Source organism: Anarhichas minor, unplaced genomic scaffold, assembly GCF_050575085.1.
Source record: "Anarhichas minor isolate MPS153535 unplaced genomic scaffold, ASM5057508v1 ptg000033l, whole genome shotgun sequence".
Classification (NCBI taxonomy): domain Eukaryota; kingdom Metazoa; phylum Chordata; class Actinopteri; order Perciformes; family Anarhichadidae; genus Anarhichas; species Anarhichas minor.
This window is the reverse complement of record NW_027466479.1, coordinates 11,140,478-11,164,830: the sequence shown is the minus strand read 5'-3', so window position 1 is coordinate 11,164,830 and position 24,353 is coordinate 11,140,478. Positions and strand designations below refer to the sequence as shown.

Here is a 24,353-nt window from a genome sequence, read left to right as displayed (position 1 = left end):
AAATGAGCACTGCGCTCAGGAAGCTAACCTTCAGATTCTAATGTAACTTTTAGAATATTGGAAAGCTCTTTTGCGACTCTAAACTTTATCATTTTTAAATCAAACTGTATTCCTGCTGAGAAATGTGATGTGTGCTTCTCATTAAGGACAGCTCGGGCCCAATTGAACCTCAATTGACAGCAATGTGTTTTACTGAGCCAGAGTCCCAGAGCCCGCTCATTAGCATATTGTGGTAATGTTGTTTTAATCATCTGGATTTTGTGAAATGCAGGTATAGTGTCAAACAACACACAAGCTCACACACCAGCACACATACTGTACATAGTCACATTAAACACACGGAGGCAATGTGTGGACGTTCTGTGTCTCACAGCGGACACGTATGGTAACATGGCATCACTTTCTTTGTATCCATCTGTCCTGTCCTCTTCGTCTTAATATTTCAGTTACTTTTTGTTCTTTTTCCTCTCTCCTCATCTCACAGACACATCTAGCAAAAGCTCAACCATATCACATGCAGCCTTGATGTGACACATACACGTCCCTCATCAATATCTCCTTCGAACAAACAAAACACTCACACACACTCAGTGATCATCCATTCCCCATCGGGCCCCTTGGCCGAGCAACAGTGTGCGTTGCCATGGTAACTAAATACTCTTCAAATGATGAGTTGTCTGGTAATACCACTTTCAGGGGAAAATGCATTGCATGTGTGTGTGTGTGTGTCCTGGTTATAGGCACAGGTACATCGTAGGAATATGTGCGTGCACACACACACACACATACACACACAGCCACACACACACACATACACACACAGCCACCTTGCTATGCTCCTCACGCAAATGATGGCCCCACCAGTGCCCCCTCTGTCAAAGCGCTCAAACTCACCGATGATACCACACCGCCATCGATGCGAGACGGGTCGGCCAGCTGTCATCGTCGAGTGCGGACAAACAAATTGGAGCTTAATGTGCAGCAAACAATAGAGATTCAAGTCTCACACTCTCACGGCCCCGCTTTGATATTACAGGCAGCTGGGTGGCTCAGTTATTAGAGAGCCATCACTCATGCAGGAGGACACGTTGTTCAGCCCCGTGCTCGGAACTGACTCGCGGTGAGGGGCAGAGGGACCACATAAAGATCAATAAAGCGTTGCGTTATTATTAAATAATAGGCCCAACAATGAGCATGGGAGGGCTGTTAAAAGTTCCCAAGGATCATTATCTCCAACACTCCAACAATTCTGCCCACCATCCACCAACAAAAAAAACTCACAATTGAGCGTTTATTTTTATGTTGCAGCTAAAAGCGCTAGGCCTACACGTGTCATAACTTATACTTATCCAAGTCCACAGATCTGTTTTTACACGCATCAGCACAACCTCCGTCACCGTCTGGTTTGCTCCGGTCGTCTACCGCTCCTCAGAAATATCTGCAGTGTCATCTGTCCTGCTGAGACGGTCAGTAGCTGTTTGCTTCGCTCTATCAAAGAGCAGCAAGGTGTCAGAAAAGTGTAGCAGAGATTCCCATGACCCTTCTCACCCAGACAAAGACCTGCTAGAGACAGCGCGCTTTGAGAGAAGGTACTTGTCCTTCACTACTGCTACTAAAAGGCTTTTTCCTGAAGGCAGACTGCCTCCTTAAAAGCTGATTTAAGACTGAGCCCCATCTCAGCTTTTCCTCATACGTCAGCTCCATCGGCTGATTCTGTAATCCTGTCAGTGGCTGCAACTTAATTGGCAAAGCGAGCTAATTTCAAGGTTTCTATGTGGCCTTTTGTCTCATCAGGACCTCAGGGCACTATTTCTACCATTTGGAAGTGCTAGATAAAACGTTTCTAGTCCAATTCCAACTGTAAATGGTCGCATGGATCCCCTCACTGATTATTGATTTAGAGCGTCATAAGATATGTTGAAACATGAATGCTGTTTACCTCCCTGCCTGAAGGTGGTGCTGTTTAACTTGTTTATGTGTTTTGATCTGTTGCGTTGCAGGTGATTGGGTTAGGGACTGATTATGCCTGATTAGACGGGACCTGTGGAGGCCGGCACGCTCTCTCTCCCTCTCTTTTCTCCCTGCTCCCAACCAGGCAGTGCTGCACTGCCGAGGGTGTCGCTGATCCTTCGGGGTGCCGATCGGATTGGCCAAGCGTAAAATGTGGCCTATAAGCAGCATTCTTTTGTTTATTTTGGCCATAGGTAAGTTAGTATATTTTGGACCGGGCTCACCCTGATGCTTATTTCTGGATATAATAATTGTACAATAATTGTACACGGCACAGCACAATAGAATTTGCCTTTGCATTTAAGCCATCCTAGCATAAGAGTAGGGGGCAGGCGGCGTTTGGGAGTCCGGTGTCTTGCTTAAGGGCACCTCGGCAGCAAAGAAGGCAACTTGGCACCTCTCCAGCTACCAGTCCACACTCTGTACTTGGTCTGTGCCGGGACTTGAACCAGCAGCTCTCCCGTTCCCAAGCAGCCCACTGATGAAGCTGGAACCGCCCTAATATGTGACCCTGCATAATGAGTACATTATCCTGCTAATACTTCTGTCCTCTAACGTTCGTAAAATGTGGAATGTTTGGCATGTAATTGTGGTAGACCACCACTGTAAATCCACAGATCATGGTACCAATAAATCCTTTAAAAGGAAACATTTATGACTTGTTTGTGGAGTTATTGTCATTTTTAATACCGTCTAAATTGGTACTTTCAACATAGTGTGATTATTTCACTGTCATTTTCACAAAGTGCTGAGACACCGTGCTTGTCAGAGCTTCATGATACCAAAACAACTTTTATGAAGTTTGTTTGAAGACCTATCAGGCCCTTTGCTGTCAAAAGGGAAATTCCTCCCTCTCAAGTTTTATTGTTTTATGACTCAACACCAAGTCAGCCAACATTAAAGATTCATAGCTGCAGCATATTCCAAAGATACATGGGTGTCGTTGCATATTCAGTGTGTGTGTGTGTTTGTTTTTTCCTGCACCATACTGCTGTGTGAGCAATAATTGAAACAGCTAGATTTTACGCTCAGGCTAAACTGTCGCTCCGAGACACAAACACATGCACACACACACTGCAGGTAACATATTCAGTAATTATATTAATATAAATGCCATTTGGGTGAGAAGTCTCACGATTGATTTTACACACAGGGCGACGCAGAAACAACAAGCAGTGAGGGTTTGTGAGAGCTCAGAGTCGTTAAGCAATTGTAAAGAATACCTGGTACAATGCAGATAGGTGATGCAACACGCAACCACCGTACTGACACAACAACAACAACAACAACAACAACAACAGCAGCAGCAGCGCAAGTGTGAGAATAATAAGTGTGGGGTTCTGGGAAAGAAGGCTAAAGAGCCCACAAAGCATCCTGGGCTATTTGTGTTGTGGTTACAGGGAGAAAATTGCAGCGCATTCTGCAAATCATAATGACGACGAAAGTTATTCAGTGGAACAGAATAACTTCGACACGGTGTGCCGATATGAGGCAGGAAATGAGCATCATGCCAGCAGCAAAGAACATTTGTAGAGAGGAAAAGAGGGACGGAGCATACCCAACCCTCTATTCTTCTGCTATCTTCTTCTTCTACATTGTTCAGTCCGAGCTCTATCTTTCTTTCCATCTTCCTCCTCTCACCCTCCGCCTCACAGTGGTTGTCTCTTGATTTATCTCTCTGGAATTGCTTCACTGATATTCAAATATGTACTGCCTAAAACTGTCATTGAATAAATATGTAAAAAAAAAATAATATATATATATATATATATATATGAGAAACGCACACAGACACAACAACACAGCAACATACCGTACTGACACAACAGCAGCAGCAGCAGCAGCATGAGAAACAACACATATTCAGAGACAGTGCACTTACATCTAGAAAGCACATGCTCATGGCAGATGCAAAACTACACCTTGCACTACCACAGGCACGCACACACACACACGCACCCTGACAAAAGCATACACGTGTTCACAGTTTGAGTTAGCTACATGTGGAACTAATTGTCTCAGCGTGGGTACACTTCTCCTCTTGTTCATCCTCCTTTTTTCCCCCCCTCTCATCTCTTCACGCCTCACCTGCCCTGAACTCCTCTCGTCCTTTCCCCCCCTCTATTCCTCCCTCCCTCTATTCCTCCCTCCCTCTATTCCTCCCTCTTATCTTCTTCTCTCCTCTATCCTTTTCAGCCCGTCTGTCAGTCCCTCTACAACCTGACCTGGCTGAGGACACACATGCACTCCTCGGTTAGTATGGTTCACGGTAGACCACGTACTCAATGTCACTCATTGTTAATGAGAGATTATGGTGAAATTGGACGCTGTTGAGGCTGACTGCAACACAGCAGGATCTGAAATCGGGATTTTAACTGTTTCAAATTATAACCATCCAGTGTTACAGATTGTTGAAACAGATGATAATAGTAACAGTGAAGAAAATCACAATTCCAAGGATACTTTTTAAACTAATTTGGTGGACTGGATGGTCAATGTTATCTTGTTTTCTCTGGTGTATCTCATATTCATAGTCTTCAGCTCCCATAAACTGCTGCCCCCACAATGTTAATCAACAAAAAAGGGGACCTGACTCGATTAGCTCTTTAAGGTGTGACTAAAGGGCCACACAAATTAGTTAAATAAGGCCGTACAAAGCAAAGTCGTATACTGTCTGAAAATCTTAAATTTGCCAATAATGTTTCATTTTATACATAAAAATCATTTCTTATATCATAAACATTTTTTATGTTGCAGTTTTCATTTTTAGTGCTCTTAAATACAAACATCGAGGTAAGAGCAGTTAACTTAAGGACAGTTACTATATTTCTGGAAAATGAACAAGAAAATATTATGATAGATTAAATGATTAATTACCATAATTAGATCATGCCTTATAATAGACTTAACTGTGTCGAGCATGAAATTGGTATATTGTTTTTCTGCCCGTTTTATAAAGCAGAAGTGTGGTTCCGGTTGTATGTAAGGTTTGCCGTACGCTGAGCGGGCAACAAAACAATAATCACCTCTGTGATTTGGTCACCGTTGTGACCTCCGACACCTCCCACAGCGCCATCAGCGGTGAGCAACCATCAACTCAAGCAGCCACTCAAGCAACTACTGACAACTGGTCCTTACATAACCGGAGTGACAGCTTCCTGCAGAGAGCTTCCTCGGCAGGAAGTTAAACAAGTCTCCAGGGGGTGTTGCCCTCCACCAGGGTTGTTCCTCGTTACTGAGTCTGTTCTGTGAAGTTTAAGGTCAGGATCTTGTTTTTTTTTATGTGTAAATGAATTGTTTGTGTGTACTTATGTCTGCATATTCCATTTACTCAAATTGCCTGTCGAGGAACAAATAAAGTATAAACCTGACAAACCACACGACACATCGACTTTAACCAGTAGTAGTAGCGGTAGAAGTAGTGGTACTGTATTCGTGGTGAAATCATGGTCTTATGGTGTATTTTTAGTTAGTGGTCAATTGTAAATATTAAGGTAAGACAAGCAAAAAGATAGACCTTTAATCCATAATTCCCCCATTTTGTGTCTCTCACTCTCTTACACATGCCATTTATACAGCTTCAAATTGGACATTACGTTTCTGAGACAGGATGTATTTCTTGCTTACTTGTCAGGAATTTACCGTATAAAAGCAAAGTGGTTAAAACGGAAAAACGTGGACGGGAAAAGAAACAGAGAGGAGGGACAAAGAAATGAAGAGCAGGTGAACAAGAAAAACTGTAAGGCGGGGGGGGGGGGGGAGAAGCCGTTGAATGATGGGATGGCAGTGAGTGATAAAGTATTAGAAAATGAGAGAAGAGAAGACCTCCAGCTTTCTATCTCTGTTGTCATCGGGTCCTCACCATTCATTTCCCTCCGTTTCCCTTTTCTCAGACGCTTCCCTCATCCGTCGCTCACTTTATCTCCACCTTGCTCCTTCCTAATACTCTTCCCCTTAACTCCACGGGGATCATTATCATTCCATGCTCTCTCTCGCTGCTTCATTTATTCACTCTTTAACTCCCTCCGATGCATTTTGTTCCCCATTTCTCTTTCCCCACCTCACTTCACCGTCTCATTCACTCACTCCCCTCCCCCCTCCTCCCCTCTTCCTTCCCTTCAGTCATCAGCTCTCTGCTGTATCTCCCTCACTAGTTTGAAAGGCCTTAAGTGCCGGAGAGATTCTACGTCCATCGGTGGGGGCCTTCATTCACTTTACAATTCATGTTCCCTCCCTCTCTGTCATGCAAGTTATTCCGTTCGCTTCATAATTGATGTTCCTCCTCCGTCTCACCTCTTCATTTTCTGGATTTCCTCTGCTTTCTCATACTAAATTTTCTTTTCTTCTCATTTTTTTTTATTTGCTCACTTATTACTCAGCTCCATTTTAAAATTGCTCACTCCCACCACAAGCTGCCCCTCCAGTTTTACCCAGCCTGACAACGCCCCTTCAACATTCTTTGCATGTTTTATCCACACAGCTTTATCGTTTCCCTTAATAATTTAAATATTTTATCACACGGCGTTCATTCTCTCAATCATCTTCTCATCATTCAATCGTCTTCTAGTCCTGTTGATAAAAGTCCTCTCACAACACCAGCATTATATATGCAACAACCAACCTCTGAGTTATTTGTGAAATTACTTCAAATGTCCTACTGAAATCATCTATGCTCTCCATACCTGCATTGTAGGTCAATAACAATACTAGTTGGACAGTTGTAAGTAGTGTAAAACCTTAAATAATTGTTTACAGATGGCTTCAAAAATATACTACAGAAGCTGTGACGGCTCCTTGACGTGACATGACATGGCTTCATCTATGTTTGGCCATATAACCACAGAAACAAGAAAAGTACACTAGCGAACAATACAATTCTAGAAGGATCTTTATGGAGTACAAACCGGACTGATCAAGTCGAAAAAAGGTCAATTAAAAGCTAATTAATCTGCCATGATTCAGTGCTTGTGATGGTCATTTTTCACCATCTATTTGACATTTCAGAGACTAAACGATAAAGCGATTCGTCAAAAACATAACAGACGGATCAATCGATATGAAAGTTATTGTTACTGTGCTATAGTTACAGTTACTTTCCCAGAACTGTCTCTGTAGAAGCAGCATCTGGTTTAATAAGAGGTCTGGCTTCACGTTCATTCACACTTGTTGACAGCATGCGTTGATCTCTGTATTTTGTTTTTGTTGTCGCTCCAATACACAAGTTATGATTGTTTACGTGTACAAATTGAACACGACTGAATCTGCCTGAATAGTGCATCTAGCTGAGAGGTCAGTATAAATATTGTTTGTAAAATGTTAAATTGGCTCAGTCAAGGACAGCCTAACCTTACACTTCAGATATACACAAAGTTAGACAAAACATGAAATAAATCAATAAAAGTCATTGTGACTTCTCTCACGGTTGTGCATCTGCCAAGGAGGTATGAGGCATTTATATTTGATTCAAATGAAATCACTTAGCACAGATACATTAGATAGAAACTAACCTCAAGGCAACCACGGAACAATCCCACCTCCCTTTACTTTACTGTGGCAATGTGTGACCATGGCACAGTATACAAGTAACAGAGGAATCCAACTTCCACAAACTGTGCATTTGATCCAGACGAGCTTTTACTGACATGAAGCAGAAAGCACGACAGCAGCAGCCTCACATTGTTCATCATCAAAACAATAAAAACCAGCGGAAAGGTTTGGCTACAGCTGATGGTGTGTGTGTGTGTGTGTGTGAATGCACCTGAGACGTCACCTGCATCAACTGTTTTGAACGCAATTCATTTACGCGTTGTCACTGCAACGCCAACAGGCTGTTAAAAGTCAGACACACGCCAAAAAGATACGGCTGTATCAGTAAAACATGTGGAGGCCACAGCAGTGCTGCCAGTCCATCAGCAGCACCATGGGTTAACTAACTCACCTGTTTGCTGCCATCAACGAGGTCGCCTCCTGGAACAGCGCGCTGCGTCTTTGTTATCCACTTCGGGCTGAACTTGGCGCTGCGTGTAAATACCCTGTCTCTTCCTCCTCACTTGGGGAAAAAAAGTTCCTTTGAATTATTTATTTATGTTGCTGAAAAATACCCACGAAAACACAGAGGTGGACAGACGCCATTCTCCCAACGCCAACGCGCCTCAGCTAATCCGACCTGTGTGACGCTGCTGACGACAGAGCTGTGATCCACCTGCAGCTATTTTTTTTTATGTCTGAGATGAAACAATGAAACGGTCTCCAAAACAAAGTGTTTGACTCCAAAATATAGAAGATAGAAAAAAAGAATGAAGTCAAGCAATCCACTGTTATTGGTGACTAATGACAACATATCCAGAGCCGTCATCAACACCTGTTTAGGTTATAAATTCAAAGTTGTGACTTTGCTGAACCTGCGATGACTTTATTAGGACTTACATACAGTTATTTGTTGCCTGCTGATTATGTGTATGATATGTCTTGACGCTCTATTTAGCTCTTACAATGACTGAAAGGTTGAAAACATATGCCCCTCGTAACATCTGTTTCGACACTATATAGTACACCATTTATGGGGGCCTAGTTTATGCAAATAAATGTAACAAATTTGCAAGAAATTGAATGCAAGAACATAGTGTACTGTATGTGCGCAATGCATGCAAGTGTAACCCTTATAGCAGAGTGTGAGTGGACCTGGCGGCAGAAGTTCCCTTTTTTCTCCCAAAAATAAAAGCGTAACAGTTGTGGATATTAAAGTGAATGTTTCTCTGAAGAAAAGATGGGGGCTGTGGTGACATGTGAAAGTGAGAAATGAGAATTTCCCTCGGTATGTAAATAGAGTCAGTGTTCGCCACAGCAACAATATACTGCCGCCACAGATGGCAGAATATGTCTGAAATTGAGCCTTTCTTCAAGTTAATCTTTTTTCAAGTATTATACCTCCAATTCAGTCTTGACGGGCAACTGTGACTCTGTGAGTAGAAGGAACCTCCCTCTGAAGAGACACTTTTCACACTTTTTTTTTTTTTTTTACACAGATGCCATGACCTTTACCTGCAGAGAAAAGCAACACTGGGGGCTGTTTTAAGGAGGTGAAGTGGTGTTATCGGTCGCTCACACACACACATGCAAAGGCTAATACTGACTCAATACTTTAGGAATTTACACAGGAAGTGTATATTTATGAATAAAACCTGAAATTTATAATTTAGGTTGGCCCCTCGATTTCTTTGCTTGTGCCTCAGTGGGAAACTGTTGCTATTGAACCCTGCATGTGAACACAAAGAGAGAAGAAGAAGTAGAGAAAAAAAGAGAGAGGAGCAAGTGGCAAAAACTTTACTTTACTGCCAGAAACATCTACCCTCCAGAAATATATTCCCATAATTAAAAAACGAAAAGAAAAAAAAGCCCCATCAATACAAATTTGACATTTCACAGCTGAGGTCTCTCATTCTTGGGGTCATTTTTTGGGGGAATATGCACGTGGGAGAAGTTTGTCCAGGGTTTTCTGCCAGAAAGGGTTTATATTAACCCGAACCATGATCTTTCCGTAAACCTCACCAAGTAGGTTTGTTTCCTAAACCTAAGGAGATTTCTGCCAGAAAGGGTTTTCTGGCAGAATGCCCGGAAGGCAAACCCATGTGCAGGGAAAATGAAAGGGTGACAGAGAGATGGAAAGACGAGTGGGAGACACAGTATAGAGGAAAGGGGGGGATGTCAAGAAGACGCTGGGAGTTTGACCTGCAGGTATGATGGATGAAGTGAAGGGTGGAGAGGAGAGGTGGGAGACCCCATATCACCTCATTCTTTCCTTTTGCTTCTTTTTCAACCATTCTCTTTTCGCTTATTTTTTATTTATCCTTCTTCATTGACATGAAATGCTGTAAGGCAGTTGCTTTCTCACATTGGGATCATTAACATGCACATTTTTATTAAAATTATCTAGTTAACGCACTCTGATCATTGACGTGATTACATTTTTGTGCATATAATAGGAGTACGGTCATAATCATAGAAAACGGATACTTGTCAGCCGTTGGATTTATTTAAAAGTGTAACCTCTTCAGCTTCATGAAATGGTCAAAGGTCAGTTTACTTTGACCCATGTGTTGTATTGAAGCAACTCCCCGGAGTGCACTGGAGTGATGAGCTGTACACCAGTTATTAAATTAATTCATGTTTACCGAGTTGAAATTGTGCTTCCCTGACCCATGTAAACACTGTGATCCCAATGCCTGAAGCTGATAACGCCATTGTAATGGAGGTATTGCCAAATGTATTCAATTAGCGGAACACAAGAATGAGCTTTAACTCCGGGATTGCCAAGATTACAAGCAGGCAACGCTGGTTACACAAAGGTTAGGGCGGAAATGCTCCAGCAGGGAACGCGAGAGAGGCGTGGGGGTTCTTGGAAAGAAGCCACTGGCAGCATTGGTAGAGTTTTAAAACCCTTTTCTTTTCTTTTTTGTGCTTCCTCAGGTGACTGAGGGAAAAGACTGAGGGAGTCAATGACGGGAATTAAAATGATTTTGCAGCCATTGGGAGCAGCTAAAATTGGCATCTCGAACACAAGAGATGTCCAAGGATTTCATCTGTTTGAGGTATTCTGAGCATGTCACGGTCGTAGTTGGTCCCTGTGCGACTGGTTATGGCTCACATTATAAAATACTGCTTTCCAGGGAGTCCTGGGTACATGTAAAATATAATAAAAATAACAATAAAGCAATAAGACATCAAAGATGTCTATCTGAAAGCCTTGTTCCCTTGTACAGTCGACCTGTCCATCAGTTTCCAGACAATGGCACCACATTAGTTCAGGCTGCTCTTGAATGCATCTCTTGGCTGCAAATATTTCCAGGATATGTGGGTCCCACCTGTCCCAAGGCTACACTTAAGCCCACCAAAGATCCTGGTACACACATAAAAAAAAAAGGTTGAGAGGATCAACACATGCTGTAGAGAAGCCTTAAAAGATTTTTAATATTTGCTTTTCGCTTACAGCTCTCTGGTAGCTTTTTGGTACAACGCCTCAAGTCTTTCTCGACAAAGCATCGGAGCAGTTTTGGCGGCAGAAAAAAGTTGATGCTGCCTGCCAGGAGACCTCACATGGCAACTGATGCAGATACTGAGAACTATTTCTGACTGATCCCCATCACATCCGTATTCATAAAGCACCATCACCTCTTTGTGTTGCCTTGGAGGGAAATACCAATGATAAAGGCACCTTTAGTTATCAATAAGTAGACCTTCGGCATCCCAGAGGACCATCAACAGCCATTGCTGTATTAGTGGTGGTTGCTGATGTGAAATGTCAGTAGCCTGAAGCAGAATTAAGATGTATACAAACTATTAGAATCATCATCGGGACACTTGCGAATCACGGAGTGAAAAAGTGAGATTGCCTTTGGCTGTGATTTGTCAGTGCAGTTAGAAATGTGATGAGCCTGAATAGAGGATTAAATTACCCAATAAGTTGGTCATTACTGTATTTTTATCGGGCTCTCACAGCGCCGCGGAATAAACACACGCACTGCTGGTGTTCTTAGCGGAGAGGTTTGTTTCTCTTATTTATGAGGCCACAGTTGAAAACACAATATTTGGCCTCAAACTTCTCATTTGTCTTTTATTGGTTTTGGTTGTAATTTACAGATGGAATTGGTAAATGTATTTGTTTTATTGAGGACAAATATTCAATTAAATAGTGTTTGCTTTGCTGTAACTTACTAATAAATAAAAAAAAGACTATATTATGTATAAAGATGCTTATTCATGTTTCATCTATAATTTGTTTTTGTCTCCGAAGATACTCTCTCATTTCTATTTTTCAACTAGCTGTGCTTTAGTCTTTGTGTGTTACTTGCTTTATTAATGATATATGAAATGTTTTAGGGCACCTGAATGTTTTGTTTTCCCGCTCATAAATCTTTAACTCTACTGCCTCGGAACTGATTAACTGCTGCCTCTGCATTGGTTCAAAGTTTCAAGTATGGTGATACAACATTTCAGTTTGTGCTTTGTGTGTGTGTGTGAGCTGATTCAGCCACTTGCTTATATATTATGCGAATAAAGAGAAAGTTGGGAAAAGTTTTTCTATTTCTTCTATTTTTCATATTCCCATTTTATCGTAATAGAATCCTCCATGTTGACTTCTACGAATCCAACCGTTAGTGCATACATTGAACAGAGTTTTACTCGTAAACGACGCAGTGCAACAACAGACGCGGCGTCGAAGAATCTACGACGCATGATGCATCTTCTTGTGACTTGTGTTTATAGCACCGCTTTGGGCTGATCATTTCAATTTTGAGGATGCCAGAATGCAGCGGTGAGACGCATCAGTCTCCCAAATTTGATCAAAGTCCAATCGTTGGGGAGACATTGCACGATGAGCAGACCGATGATTGGACAGGCAGAGACTGTGGGAGACAATGAAAGAGATCGGAAGAGAAGCGTTGACGTGGTCAGCGTGAGCGTATACACATCACAGCTCGGATCGCTCAAAGATAATGTGAAGACTGTGACTTCAACAAGGACGTGCTTTTTATCAAATTGTTTGAGGGAAAAATGTTTTTCTTAAAAAACAAAACAAAACAAAACTCAAAAATAACAAATATAGTAAAAAAAAATATGGGAAAAAATACTATCTTTACAAAACACTTGCAAGCTGCAAAATGTGCTCAGATTGGATGCGAGTTTCTGTCCTGCTTAATTCTGTTTCTGTTGATAGTCGAAGAGAGGAAATGTTGTTATTGTTTGAAGTGCGCACACACACACACACACACACACACACACACACACACACACACACACAACACAGATAAACACCCTCCCTACACATCAAGAACCCTATTAAAGTTGAATATACAATGCAGATTCCCCAGTAGAAACAGAACAGTCTGAAAATCTGAATAAAACGGAGAGAAAAGGAGAAAAAGAGTCAACAAGGATGAGGACAAAAACGGGTAAAATACATTTTAAAAAGTCTGGCAGAAATAGTCAACTGTATTGACTTCTTGTCCTGATGCCCTCTCATGTGCTCTGGAGAGAATTAAAATGCATTTTATTAGAAGAGTGGGGGGGGGGGGGGGGGGGGGGGAGATTATTCAGCAGAGGATTGGCGGGTTGCAGGTGAGGAATGTGAGCAAAAGCTTATCAGAGTTTTCCACAGAAATAGAAATAGTCTTTTGAAGACACTCACACTCTCACACTCTCACACTCACACAAAGGTGCATACCATTATCAGTGTTATTGTGAGGAGGAGATATTATTAACTGAATTATTATTAAATAACTCCCGCGCCCTAATGTGAAGGACGGGGCAAGGAAAAACTGTTTGTGATGCAATGCGTGTGTGTGTGTGTGTGTGTGTGTGTGTGTATGAGCGTTTGGATATATAGTCTGTGCGTTTCCCGACAGGTCTGCTTCTGCAGCAAAAAAAAAAACACATTTGCATACTGCATACAATGTGTGTATGCATGCATAACCTTCTTTGTGCGTGTGGAAGCACTGACATGTGTGTGTGTGTGTTTTAAATAAAACTACAGAATAAGGCCAGACTTAAGCATGTGGTGATGTGTATCGTACCTGTTTCCTCTCTCTCTCTCATGTTAAAGTAAAACTGAGTGTTAGTGATTCCTTTTGCCTCCAAAACGTCTTTGTGCAGGAACGTAAACCCTCCTGACATTCCAATGAAGTGTATCTCAATTTGAAAGAAAAGGCAGGTAAAGTAACAGAAGAGAGAAGAGAAAGTGTGTTGCAACTGAAGTGGTAAAGATGAAAAAAAAAGGAAAGAAGATTACACATCAAATCCCTCTGCAGTGGACCTCACTGTGAAGCTGATGATACACGGCCGACGTACTGAGTCGACGTAGAACTGTAATTCTGCTTTCAGCGGGTACTGGGATTAGTTAGAGGCAGAGATCCTGCTCATATTACAGCAGCCCATGTGGTTATAAATGATTAAGTTAATGAATATCAACATCTATCTATCTATTCATCTATCTATCAATCTAACGGGAGAGCTTTATATCCCAACATGAATATGGAATCAGCTCACATAGCAGTCACTGTTGGAATCATTCAATATTCAATATGCCTCACAGCTAGATCATCTCTCTCTCTCTCTCTCTCTGCCTTATTGTCTATCTCCTTGGTTCTCTCTTATACTCGCTCTCTCTTCCTCGGTGCATACTTGTAGAGTTACAAACTTCACAGCTGTCTACATGAGCCACATTCATAATTCAAAGTGCCCCGAATCTAGATCATATCTATCTATCAATCAATCATATCAATCTATGATATCTATCTATCATTTCAATCAGTCTGTCCATCAATTACATTTGTGTCTGTCAGAATGTTACATTTAAACAAAGTACATCTCAAGCAACCCACATGAAGACATGACAACAATACTATCACACCAACACAAACACACGCACACGCACACACACCTCGTTACCATGTTGCTCTCTGACACACAGACACGCTCAGTCAACAGTGTAGGTAACTCATACATATACATGAAATGAAATAAACAGAAATGATGTTTGCGAGTTGTTTAAACAGAGAGACAGGCGGCTGGTTGACAGACAGACAGACAGACAGACAGGTGGGTGTGGGGGCGGCCAGACGTCGCATAAAGAGAAGATATCTGATCTTGAAGCAGAAAATAGAAAGAGTCCGTCTGTGCGGGCGTACATCTGCCAGTGTCCACGTATTGCTGCATGTTTTCACGTTCCTTTCTTTCCTTGTTTTGCCGTGTTTTCATTTGATGGATTTGTCCCCTTTTTGCCTTTAACAGAATCATAATTATGTGCAGCCGCATGTGTCTGTGTGTTGACCTCTCCAGTAGACACCAGGGTCTTTAGTATTCTGGTCTGTCACCGACTTTCTGTGGCCGATCATCACACACACACACACACACACACACACCCTTAAGTGACGCCCCTCTGCCGGCTCCAAAGCAGACTTAATCAACTCTGAACATTCCAATTCTGAACACTCCAATCAATGTTCGTCTTATAAACACAAAGATAAATTGATAATGCTGAACATGAAATAGACCAAAGATTAGAAGCCTTTTGTCGTCCGACATATAGCACGGCTGCACTGATTACGTCTGTCAAAGTTCCTGACCCAAATAAGGATGGTGAGAAAATTTGAATAGGCTCTCAAAAGATTTTTAGTGTGTGATGGTGAGAAATGGAGCCTCTGGTTAAGCTGGCAAATGCTTTCTCAGGTCTTTGCCATTAAATAAACAGTTACCCCAGAACACATAAATAACTGATATTTAGTCACAATAAATGGGGTTTTTAGAGCAAAGTGTTGTGCTGGTTTAACGCTGGAGGAAGATGAGGAAATATTCCTATTGTCTTGTGTGTAAAGTTGACCTTTTGACCTGGCAGCAGCTCAATAGGAAAGCTCAAAGACTCATATTAAATTTGACATTTCTTATCTGGAAATTGAAATCCTGGCTTGATGATAGTTTTAAAGGAAAGGTCAGAGGGTCACTAACAACATTTCAATTGATCCTCTGAGGGCCATGAGTGCTGACAGCAAATGTTGTTAAGATGCAAACATTAGTTTGTAAACGATCTCGTCATCGAACGAGTGTTGATCGTGCAGGAAAATGTGATCCGAGTCTGGCACTGGACGAATGGTCACAAGGTCACAGAAATCAAATGGAATCATCCGCTGGGAACCATAACTAGCCCGACAAAATGATCAACTAATGTCTTGCTCTTGGACCAACGTTGTAAGGAAAGAGCGAACGACGTCGCTGTTATTAACGCCACATCAATGTATTCCGCATGAAAAAATGACTTTAAATGAACAGCGTGTTGTGCAGCAACGACGCCTTTGATTTTCTGAGTAGGTTGTGTGCACTAAATAGTCTAAGTGACAGATAAATAATCTCATACTTCTACGAGGACAAAAATAAAGCTGGTAAAGTAAAAGCAGGCCGGCAGCAGTGAAGAAAAGACGAGAATAGAAATACACGTCTGTAGAGCTGCTGGCTACATTCACCAGCACAGCAGGAGGCATGTTCAGAGCTTTAACATTTTTCTATTGCAAAACTTTTCTGAAAAAAATAAATTTAAAAAAATCACCCGAGTTGGTAGGAAAGCTGTCTGTTCAGCCCACAGTAGTACGTCTCAGGTCAGAGCCCACTCTGATCACACGATGAAGGGATTCATACTGACCGAGGTCTTCCTCTGCTCTACACAGTAAATCACTCCTGAAATAAAACACCCATATTGTCCATTTTCAGTATGTTTGTTATTACTTTTATTAATTATTATCATCGTCATCGTCATCATCATCATCATCATCATCGTCGTCAACATTATTCTTCAAGTTTAGCTGTGTAACAAACTTTTTCTTGGCTGTCAAAATATGTTGAAATAGCATTTTTTTGCATGAAATGAAACCTAAAAACAATAACGTACAGAAAGGTTTCAGAATAAAATACAACATGAGAAGGAAAATAACCTAAAAACAAACAAAAACAAAAAAATTCTATCAAAGCCATTCAACTGAATAGGAGACAAAATTCTACTAAAATATATTGGTTAAAGGTACATAGTTGATGTGTGTGCATGCATGTGTGTCTGACCAATAGTAAACTGGCCTTTAGCTCCCTTGTCTCCCATGATTAATACTGTACATCCCAAAATGTACACTCAAGCCGTACCACCGCCGGTGTGTGTGTGTGTCTCTGTGTGTGTCTTTGTGTGTGTTGTCCCTTCCTTGGCAATAAGAACGTAATAAATGGAGTGCAAGCAACAGCATAATTCTCTATAACACATTCTGAGAAAGACAAAAATTAAAACACTTGTAAAGCCAGACCCCCCCTCCCCTCCCCCTCAATGTAAACGCTGATGTGAAATGCCATCAAACCTAAACAATACACTCATTATTGAAGGAAAACATGCCATCTGTGTCCTGCAGTACCTAATTTCTGACCAAAATGATCTTGTTTATTTTAAAACATAAACGCCAACTGAAATGTTCTCCCTATCAACATTAATAACTATTTATGTTTCACATAAACTGCATCCTTACTTGACCCACGGGAGACGTTAACGTTAAGCTGGCAGATACATAAAAGATGATGTTTGGATAGGAACGGGTTCTGCAGCACGAACTATATGAAAAGTGTGCGTGAACATTTTTTTTTTGCTTAAATATCACGGCTGTGTTCTTCTTACTTCCAACTTAGAAAGTAGAGGGAAAGGATTTTCTTTCAAAAGCAGAATTTGTCTCCAGCCCACTGAGAAATCAAGACGTTCACCCAGATTTAGCACAAAAAAAAACTAGTTCATCCAGTTTCTTTTCTCCATCTTCGTCCTACTTTTCCTAGAAATCCCCTGAAAATCGTTACCAAAGGACGTTGCATCTTTCAAAGGGTGAAAATTCATGTAGAATTTTTATCAAATGGTAGTCCCGTTGGCAAACGAATAAACCTAAATTTGAAAAAAAAAAAAAGAAATCCACACTTTGCTTCTAGCAAGTATTTGAAATTTCACTGCTGGTGACAATTTCTTTCAACCAACCCAAGCAAGGCCCATTCAAGTGGGAGGGAAGTTCCACAAAGTAAACATAAGCACAAACAAAGGCCGTCAGTTCTGGGGTAACTAAGTTGCCGTTAGCAAAAGTATGACAGAATCACCTCACTCCCACCAACCCGAGAACACCTTCACTAGTGCTTTGATCGAGAGAAGGGAGCGAGGACGGCGGAGGGATACGGAGAAGATGAGAGTCAGAGGGTTGGAGTAACAGGTGGACAGATGCAAAGAAAGATGGAGATATCTCTGTCGAAGTAGATGACAAAGATACAAGTGATGTTGGAGGGAGGTATACAGACAACAGAAGAGTGGCTAAATACATAAACCTCTTTATTAGCTACTATATTCATTTCTTCAAAAGGCACCTATCTATCCATCTCAGCAGGTATCCCTCAGTCCTTCCTTTTGTTCCGTCTTTTAAGAAAGCACTGCTTCATTCCTTTGCTTTTTTTTTTGTTGCTACATTTTCAAATGTAAACAGATTTCATTATGCTAGCAGCCCCTTAGATCACCATAATAACAAAAAATATTAAAAAATAAAGATATTTCTTAGAATGAAGACCATTGGAATAAGATTGATTTTTTTTTGTTTTTTTTTACATTATGCTTTTTGAATTGGCGTCATCAGTGTGATATGGAGAGTGGAGTCATGCATTATAACGGTGTAAATCAAACTCTTTACTGTGATATGAGCCTTCTGGTAACATGACTGCATGCCATAGTTCATCTCCATGTAAAAACCAAATACACAGTACAGGACCACTCCTTGGCATTACGTCTTTCGTACAACAGCTAACCGCGGCGTGCCGTTTGTCTCAACGTCTCCACAGACTCGTGTACATACATGCACAAATTAGAAATCGTTAACTGGTGATTGACAGTTGACATTCTTTTTTTAAAAGCTCATGTGGGTCTTCTGAAAACGCCCGGTGTGAACAGGTGTTTGACCAACCAGACAGCGAGGCTGGAATCAAGCATTAGAATGGATGACTGATATCTTGGTGCATGGGAATTAAATATAGCAGTCTGTTTGACCAACTTTTCATAAGCCGACTCATCGCATAACTTTTCGACACAGACAGTTATACTTATTAGAAAAACTGTACAAGTTACCAGGCACTGGGCGGAACATTTTGCATTCACGTCTTTTGGATAAGCATAGAAAAATATCTTGTTCTCATTCTTTCTTCCTTCTTGTCTTTCGGCCTATTATTACTTCCTTCAAAGGAGTCTCTTGGTGATTTTTAATTTTTTTTTTTGCAACTAAGGCAGCAAAGGCAGAAGAAGGGATTCTCTTTTTATAAAAATAAACAAGATGGCCACCGTGTGGCTCCACGCTGAAGAAAAGGGGGACTTTAGAGGACCTGACTGGCACAACTGTCAAAAATAACCGATGAAAAGGGTATCGGGCGGCTCTTTGTCTTAACTTAGAAGCTTTTAGAACCCAAACGTGGGCAACGAATGGGAGAGAAGTGGGATGAGTTAGTTGGAGCTGAAAGCAACATGATCATTTCCCTTCGGTGAATTATAAAATGCAACTCTGCAACGTCGTCAGTATCATTTAGGTCTAAAGTGTAACAGGTCCCATCCATAGAAAAGGCAACGTATTCTGCAGATTTTACAAGACGCTAACATGCTACATAGAGGTAACCTACCGAACTCTCGGATATACAAGATAGGCTGAGTAAAAACACTGGAGGCAAGAAGCTCTGTCGACTCAATACAGAGCAAAGGTTCATACAGTCAACGCAAATAATTGTTCCTCGTCAGAACATTTAAGTTTGATCTCCCTAAGTTCCTAAGTCTCTCTATAAAACCACGTGAAGACATACAGAAAAAACAAAAGTTACACACTAAGACCATTTTTGACCTAATTAACACATAAAGAACACAATAAGAACATATATAAGAGAACGTTATGTAACATGCTAAAAAACCGTTAGACCGCTGAACATGTCAAAAATGATGTGTCACATGCTATGAAACAGGCGGGTTGGTGTGCAACACTTGTGACCCCTGAGGACAGAAATATCGAGCGCAAGCCTTCATAATGTTTAAATCATCGTTTTTTTGGGGGGGGGGACGGGGGGGGACGCATTCCTTTGTTCCTTACACACAAACGCTATTACACAAATGCACACATACACGCAACCCCCCCGTCTTTTGCTGTACCATTTCTGTTAGACGGCCGTTATCAATGTAACAAGTCTCCATAAGAACACAAACAGAAAAAAACACAGACTAATCCGTATAGTACCATTTCCTGCAACAACAACAACAAAAAGCATTATTTGCCTTTACAAAATAACATATTATATAGGAAAAAGGTGTAGCAAATTGCATGTTTTGTACTATAACATCATAATTATTATTACCATTATCATCATTATAAATGTTAAGCAGGTTAATAGATGAATGTTCTGTTAGGCAGGCAGCCAGGCACGTAGCTAGTATCATGGCACGGAGGAAGGTAGAAAACAATGTCACTTGGTTTGATCCAAATGGACGAAGAGAACACTTCGGTCCGGAATTACTCCGGTTTTTACCAGTTGAAACCGGTTTTCAAGCAGTTCAAAAAAAGTCTCGGTCAAATCAAACCCAACCAGTCTCCCAGTTTGACACACTTTGCAGCAGGTGGCGATTTTTTTGCCAGTTGTCGTTATTTTTTTTTTGCCAGTTTTAGAAACAAGAGGGCACGAGTGAAAGATACCAACTGATCCTTTTTGTACCAAGGAACCACCAAGTTAAACTGGTTTTAACTCCGACCAGTTTCACAGAGTCAAAGTAGCCTAAGTTTTGGTTTTTGGATCCATCTGCACAGCGGTTAAAACAGTCAAAACCACGCTCTGGACCAGAACAGAAGTAGTTCTAACCAGATCAGATCTGGTCGTACCGAGATAAAACAGTCTGAATGATGCATCAGACTAGTTTGGACCAGCTCAGGGATCAGTTTCGGTGCATAACAGATGAGCTCAGTTCAGTTAAAGTGTTTTGCTTCTAGAATTGTATTTATTTTTTTTTTGCTCTGCTGTATGATGGCTGTGCAAGTGCTGAGCGCCTCAGACTCATCCTAAATGAGAGCAGTCCAACTTTCAGTCGAGCTTCCTCTTATTCGGAAAGCACGTGAAGTGGCTGTTTGTTTACAGGTGATTTTCAGCTGCATGGCCGGACTCCGTCGTTGAATGCTTGCCACAGAGCTGTCCCGTGGCTTGTCACTCAACGCAGGATTCGGGGCCATTTCTCCCAACTGTCCCTGCAGCAGTTGAGCGGGGATCCGACAATGATTTTTGACCATTTGACAGCCGAGTGCTTCCAGCATAAGGATGTGTTCCATTTAGTGCCCACTGTGACATGAGCGAGCCTCCAGGAACGTGGAGGTTGACAGCTTATTTATTCAATTAAACACGTTCTTAAAGGTTTGTGTAAGTCAAAAGGCATCAGATTAATTACTCTCTGTGTTCTCATCTACGGTTTCAGATTCAGCAACAGTCGTTACCTCCGCGGGTTTTGTGACGACATCGTCACTATCCGACACCGTCTCATCTCCCAATACCTGGTTTGTGACGTCATGACCCTCTCCTTCCACCTCCTTTTCAACTTCTGTTTCATTGTCAGCGGCTTCGTCGCCGGTCATTTCTCTTGCCTGGCTCTCCTGACAAACGACGGAGGTGACGACATCATCGCTTTCATCCGTGATCTCGGTCTGATCACCTTTGTCGTTTTCCTCCGGCGTCACGTTTTGTTGCTCCGACATCTCCGCGACGCTCTGAGCGAGGCCGTCTTGCTCGGGCCCCCCCTTGTGTGGTGTTTTGTCCGAGTACCTGTGTAAGCCCCTCTGTATGTGTGTGGTGAAGTCATAGCGGTCCACACACACGTGGAGGCAAAAACTGCATTGGTATGGTCCCTGGTCACCGTGGCAACTCATGTGCAGGGCATACATGACCTCGTCCAGGAAGTAGATCCCACAGTGGAGGCAGCGGTTGGTCAGGTCGTCCTGCGTGGCCACTTCCACCATTACGCGAGTCGACGGGACACTTGGCCGACATGTTGTCAAAAGATCCTTCTCTTCCCTTCCTGTCTCCTCCTTTGAGCTGCTTCCTTCATCCATCCTCTCCTCCTCCTCCTCCTCTTTCTCCCCTTTCCAGTTCTCTCTCAGACGTTCGGCTAGCGGCGACTCTTGCCTTCTCCTCTCCGCACCATTTGTTGACATGTGTGCATTTGCAGCACCTGTGTCTCTTTGTCTTATTGCGAGATCCAAGGGAGCATCGTTTTCCAATGACGGTGACGAGGTTTGGGAGTGATGAGGAGGAGGAGGATAGTGAGGAGGGGCTGGAGGTGGGGGAAGAGGAGAGTAGGGAGAGGCGCAGTAAGGCACCGTGTAGCTCTGCTGATGATGCTGTCCCGGAGCCACCATTGCACCAAGGTAAAGAGTGTTATTTCCGAGGCCACCAGGGCTACTGAGATTACTGATGGTACCAGGAACCCCGGAGGCGGCTGCCATCTTATACTTGGTCCAGAATCTGAGCCAATCCGACTCAGGGGTCAAATCAGGCGAGAGGGTTAATGGTAAGGGTAAGGAGAAAAGAGGGTACTGGTACTTTTCGATGGGCGATCCAGGAGGCGAATAACTAGACGGTTTGGATGGACGCATGTACTTTTCGATCGGGCTGCCTCTCTCTGATCCCCCTCCTCCTTTACCTCCCTCTCCTTTTGATATTATTCCTCCCTCAGCAACGCCCCCATTGCCATCAGCTACCAATAAGGAGGGGGGATGCGAGGGGAGGAGCAGAGGAGGCATTCGTCGGTGGATCTCCAATGTTTGATTGGCTAGGAAGGCTTGAGTGGATCGGGGTGAGCGCGAGCGAGGTGAAGGCTGCTGGTTTTTCATCGATGCAAAACTTCTGTCCGACTCCTCCCCATTCACGCGCTCCTCGCTGGTGATGCGTTGTTGTTTGGGGGCGGGGGTCTCCGATGACAGCGGATCAGGGTTGATGCGTTTTCGGGTCCGGCGGCGGATAATCTGTTCGCCGTTGTTCTGCTTGATGATGTTTAGAGGTCTGGGCGTCTACAAGATAAGAAAAACAAAGAATAATACAGAAAATAATGAATAACGTTTCCTGTTTCAAGATTTTACTCTCAATTATTTTAGGTATTTATCTGACATGACTGATGTCAAACATACATACCCAGCATTACTTGATTGTGATGATATTAAGTCAATTGTACAATAAAAATAAACTGTAACATTCAAGCTTATGACCAATAAACATCCTATATTAACATAAAGTGATTTGATATTTGGTGAAATATACAAACACATTAATGCTCAGGAAGTTGCAATATGGCTGCCTGAAGATCTACAACTAGAGCTACTGTTTCTCACAATGAATGCAAGGTAGTGGTACTAATGAAGTGACTCAGTGAAGCTTCCGATGGTAGATCAAAGTCTCAGTTCACATGGACTTAATCTAAGTGTAATTAACTGTGACGTGCTAATATAAGACTTACATGTCCAGCAATCCTGAGGACTGTGAATTTCTGCCCTTACCACAAGGGGGAGCACTTACATCTGATGTAAATGGAGTTTGCCCTGCAGACTCAACTTCTACTTGACAGATCCTTCGCAAACTCGCCTTCATTAATGTCCTGACTTTCATTAAGTAATCTGAATTATTGAAGTATACAGTATTTCTACTCAGTACTTGGATTGAAAAGGCAACAGTCAACCGCAACACAACTGCTTCACACTTATTTAATTCCCCACTTTAAATGAATGAAGTGCTTATAAAGATATACGCAAGATGATGAGACTTTTGTGTTGTCTCACTCCTTAACACATGCCAAGAAAACCAAAACAATACAAAACATTTCCTGACAAATTAGCGAAAGTAAAATAAAGTGAACTGTTTAAAGTGTCTTTAAAGTGTCTGCCCTTCAACTCAAAAGTAAAGACTTGCTGTCCTTTCACTATTGAAGAACAGACTTATCTGAGGCCTCCTCTCTAAATACACATTATACATCGTGACCTTGGCATAGCATTCATTGAAAACTACATTAGGGAGCTTTTTAAGCATAACAAAAGTGAAGTTTATGGAAATTGTCACTGCCATGCAGGTCAAATTTTTAGAGCCTTGTCTCTAGCCTTGTTTAGACCTGTCTCACGACGGTCTAAACCCAGCTCACGTTCCCTATTAGTGGGTGAACAATCCAACGCTTGGTGAATTCTGCTTCACAATCATAGGAAGAATGATAGGAAGAGCCTTGTACTGTATGTACCTGTATGTCTCTAGAAATCTCCTGCTGTGTGTGTGTGTGTGTGTGTGTGTGTGTGTAAGTGATGCAGGGCTTTCGACAAACATCATGGCAGATTCTGATAGAAATTATAATAGAGGAACATGGATGAATGTAAGGTGTTCAAGTGGTTGAAAAGAAAAAAGAAAGAAACGTTTAAAGAAAAACAAAGAAGCAATAAACCTTGCTATGTCTATGCTGGGAATGATTCATGTGTGTGAATGTATTCATGGTCATGTGTGTACCTTTGTGGATAGCCCGATGTCTGTGACTGAAAAAGTGTGTCTCTCAAGGTAAGTGTATAAAAGCCTGCTTATGTGCGCCGAGTTATCATCAGTCATTGCAGAGCTGCTACTGAACGTGTTTAAAGAGAGATGGGTCATGCACAGCATCAGTCCGGTGATGCTCCTGCTGCACGTGCAACATAAACAAATGATTACCACATTCGTTTTGACAATCAACAGTCTTCATGCCCAAACCAGCTCCACACGAATCCTCA

At 42.0% G+C, this 24,353-nt stretch overlaps 1 protein-coding gene across 2 annotated transcripts in view; it reads right to left on the bottom strand.

The window, feature by feature from the left end:
• Positions 1–16,259: 16,259 nt before the first annotated feature.
• trps1 (trichorhinophalangeal syndrome I) overlaps positions 16,260–24,353 on the bottom strand; it is a 106,712-nt gene continuing 98,618 nt past the window's right edge. For both annotated transcript variants that reach the window (XM_076105909.1, XM_076105908.1), the window contains exon 11: positions 16,260–22,628. In XM_076105909.1, coding sequence (XP_075962024.1) covers positions 21,006–22,628 — 1,623 coding nt within the window. In that variant the 3' untranslated portion in view covers positions 16,260–21,005. The remainder of the gene's footprint in view (positions 22,629–24,353) is intronic.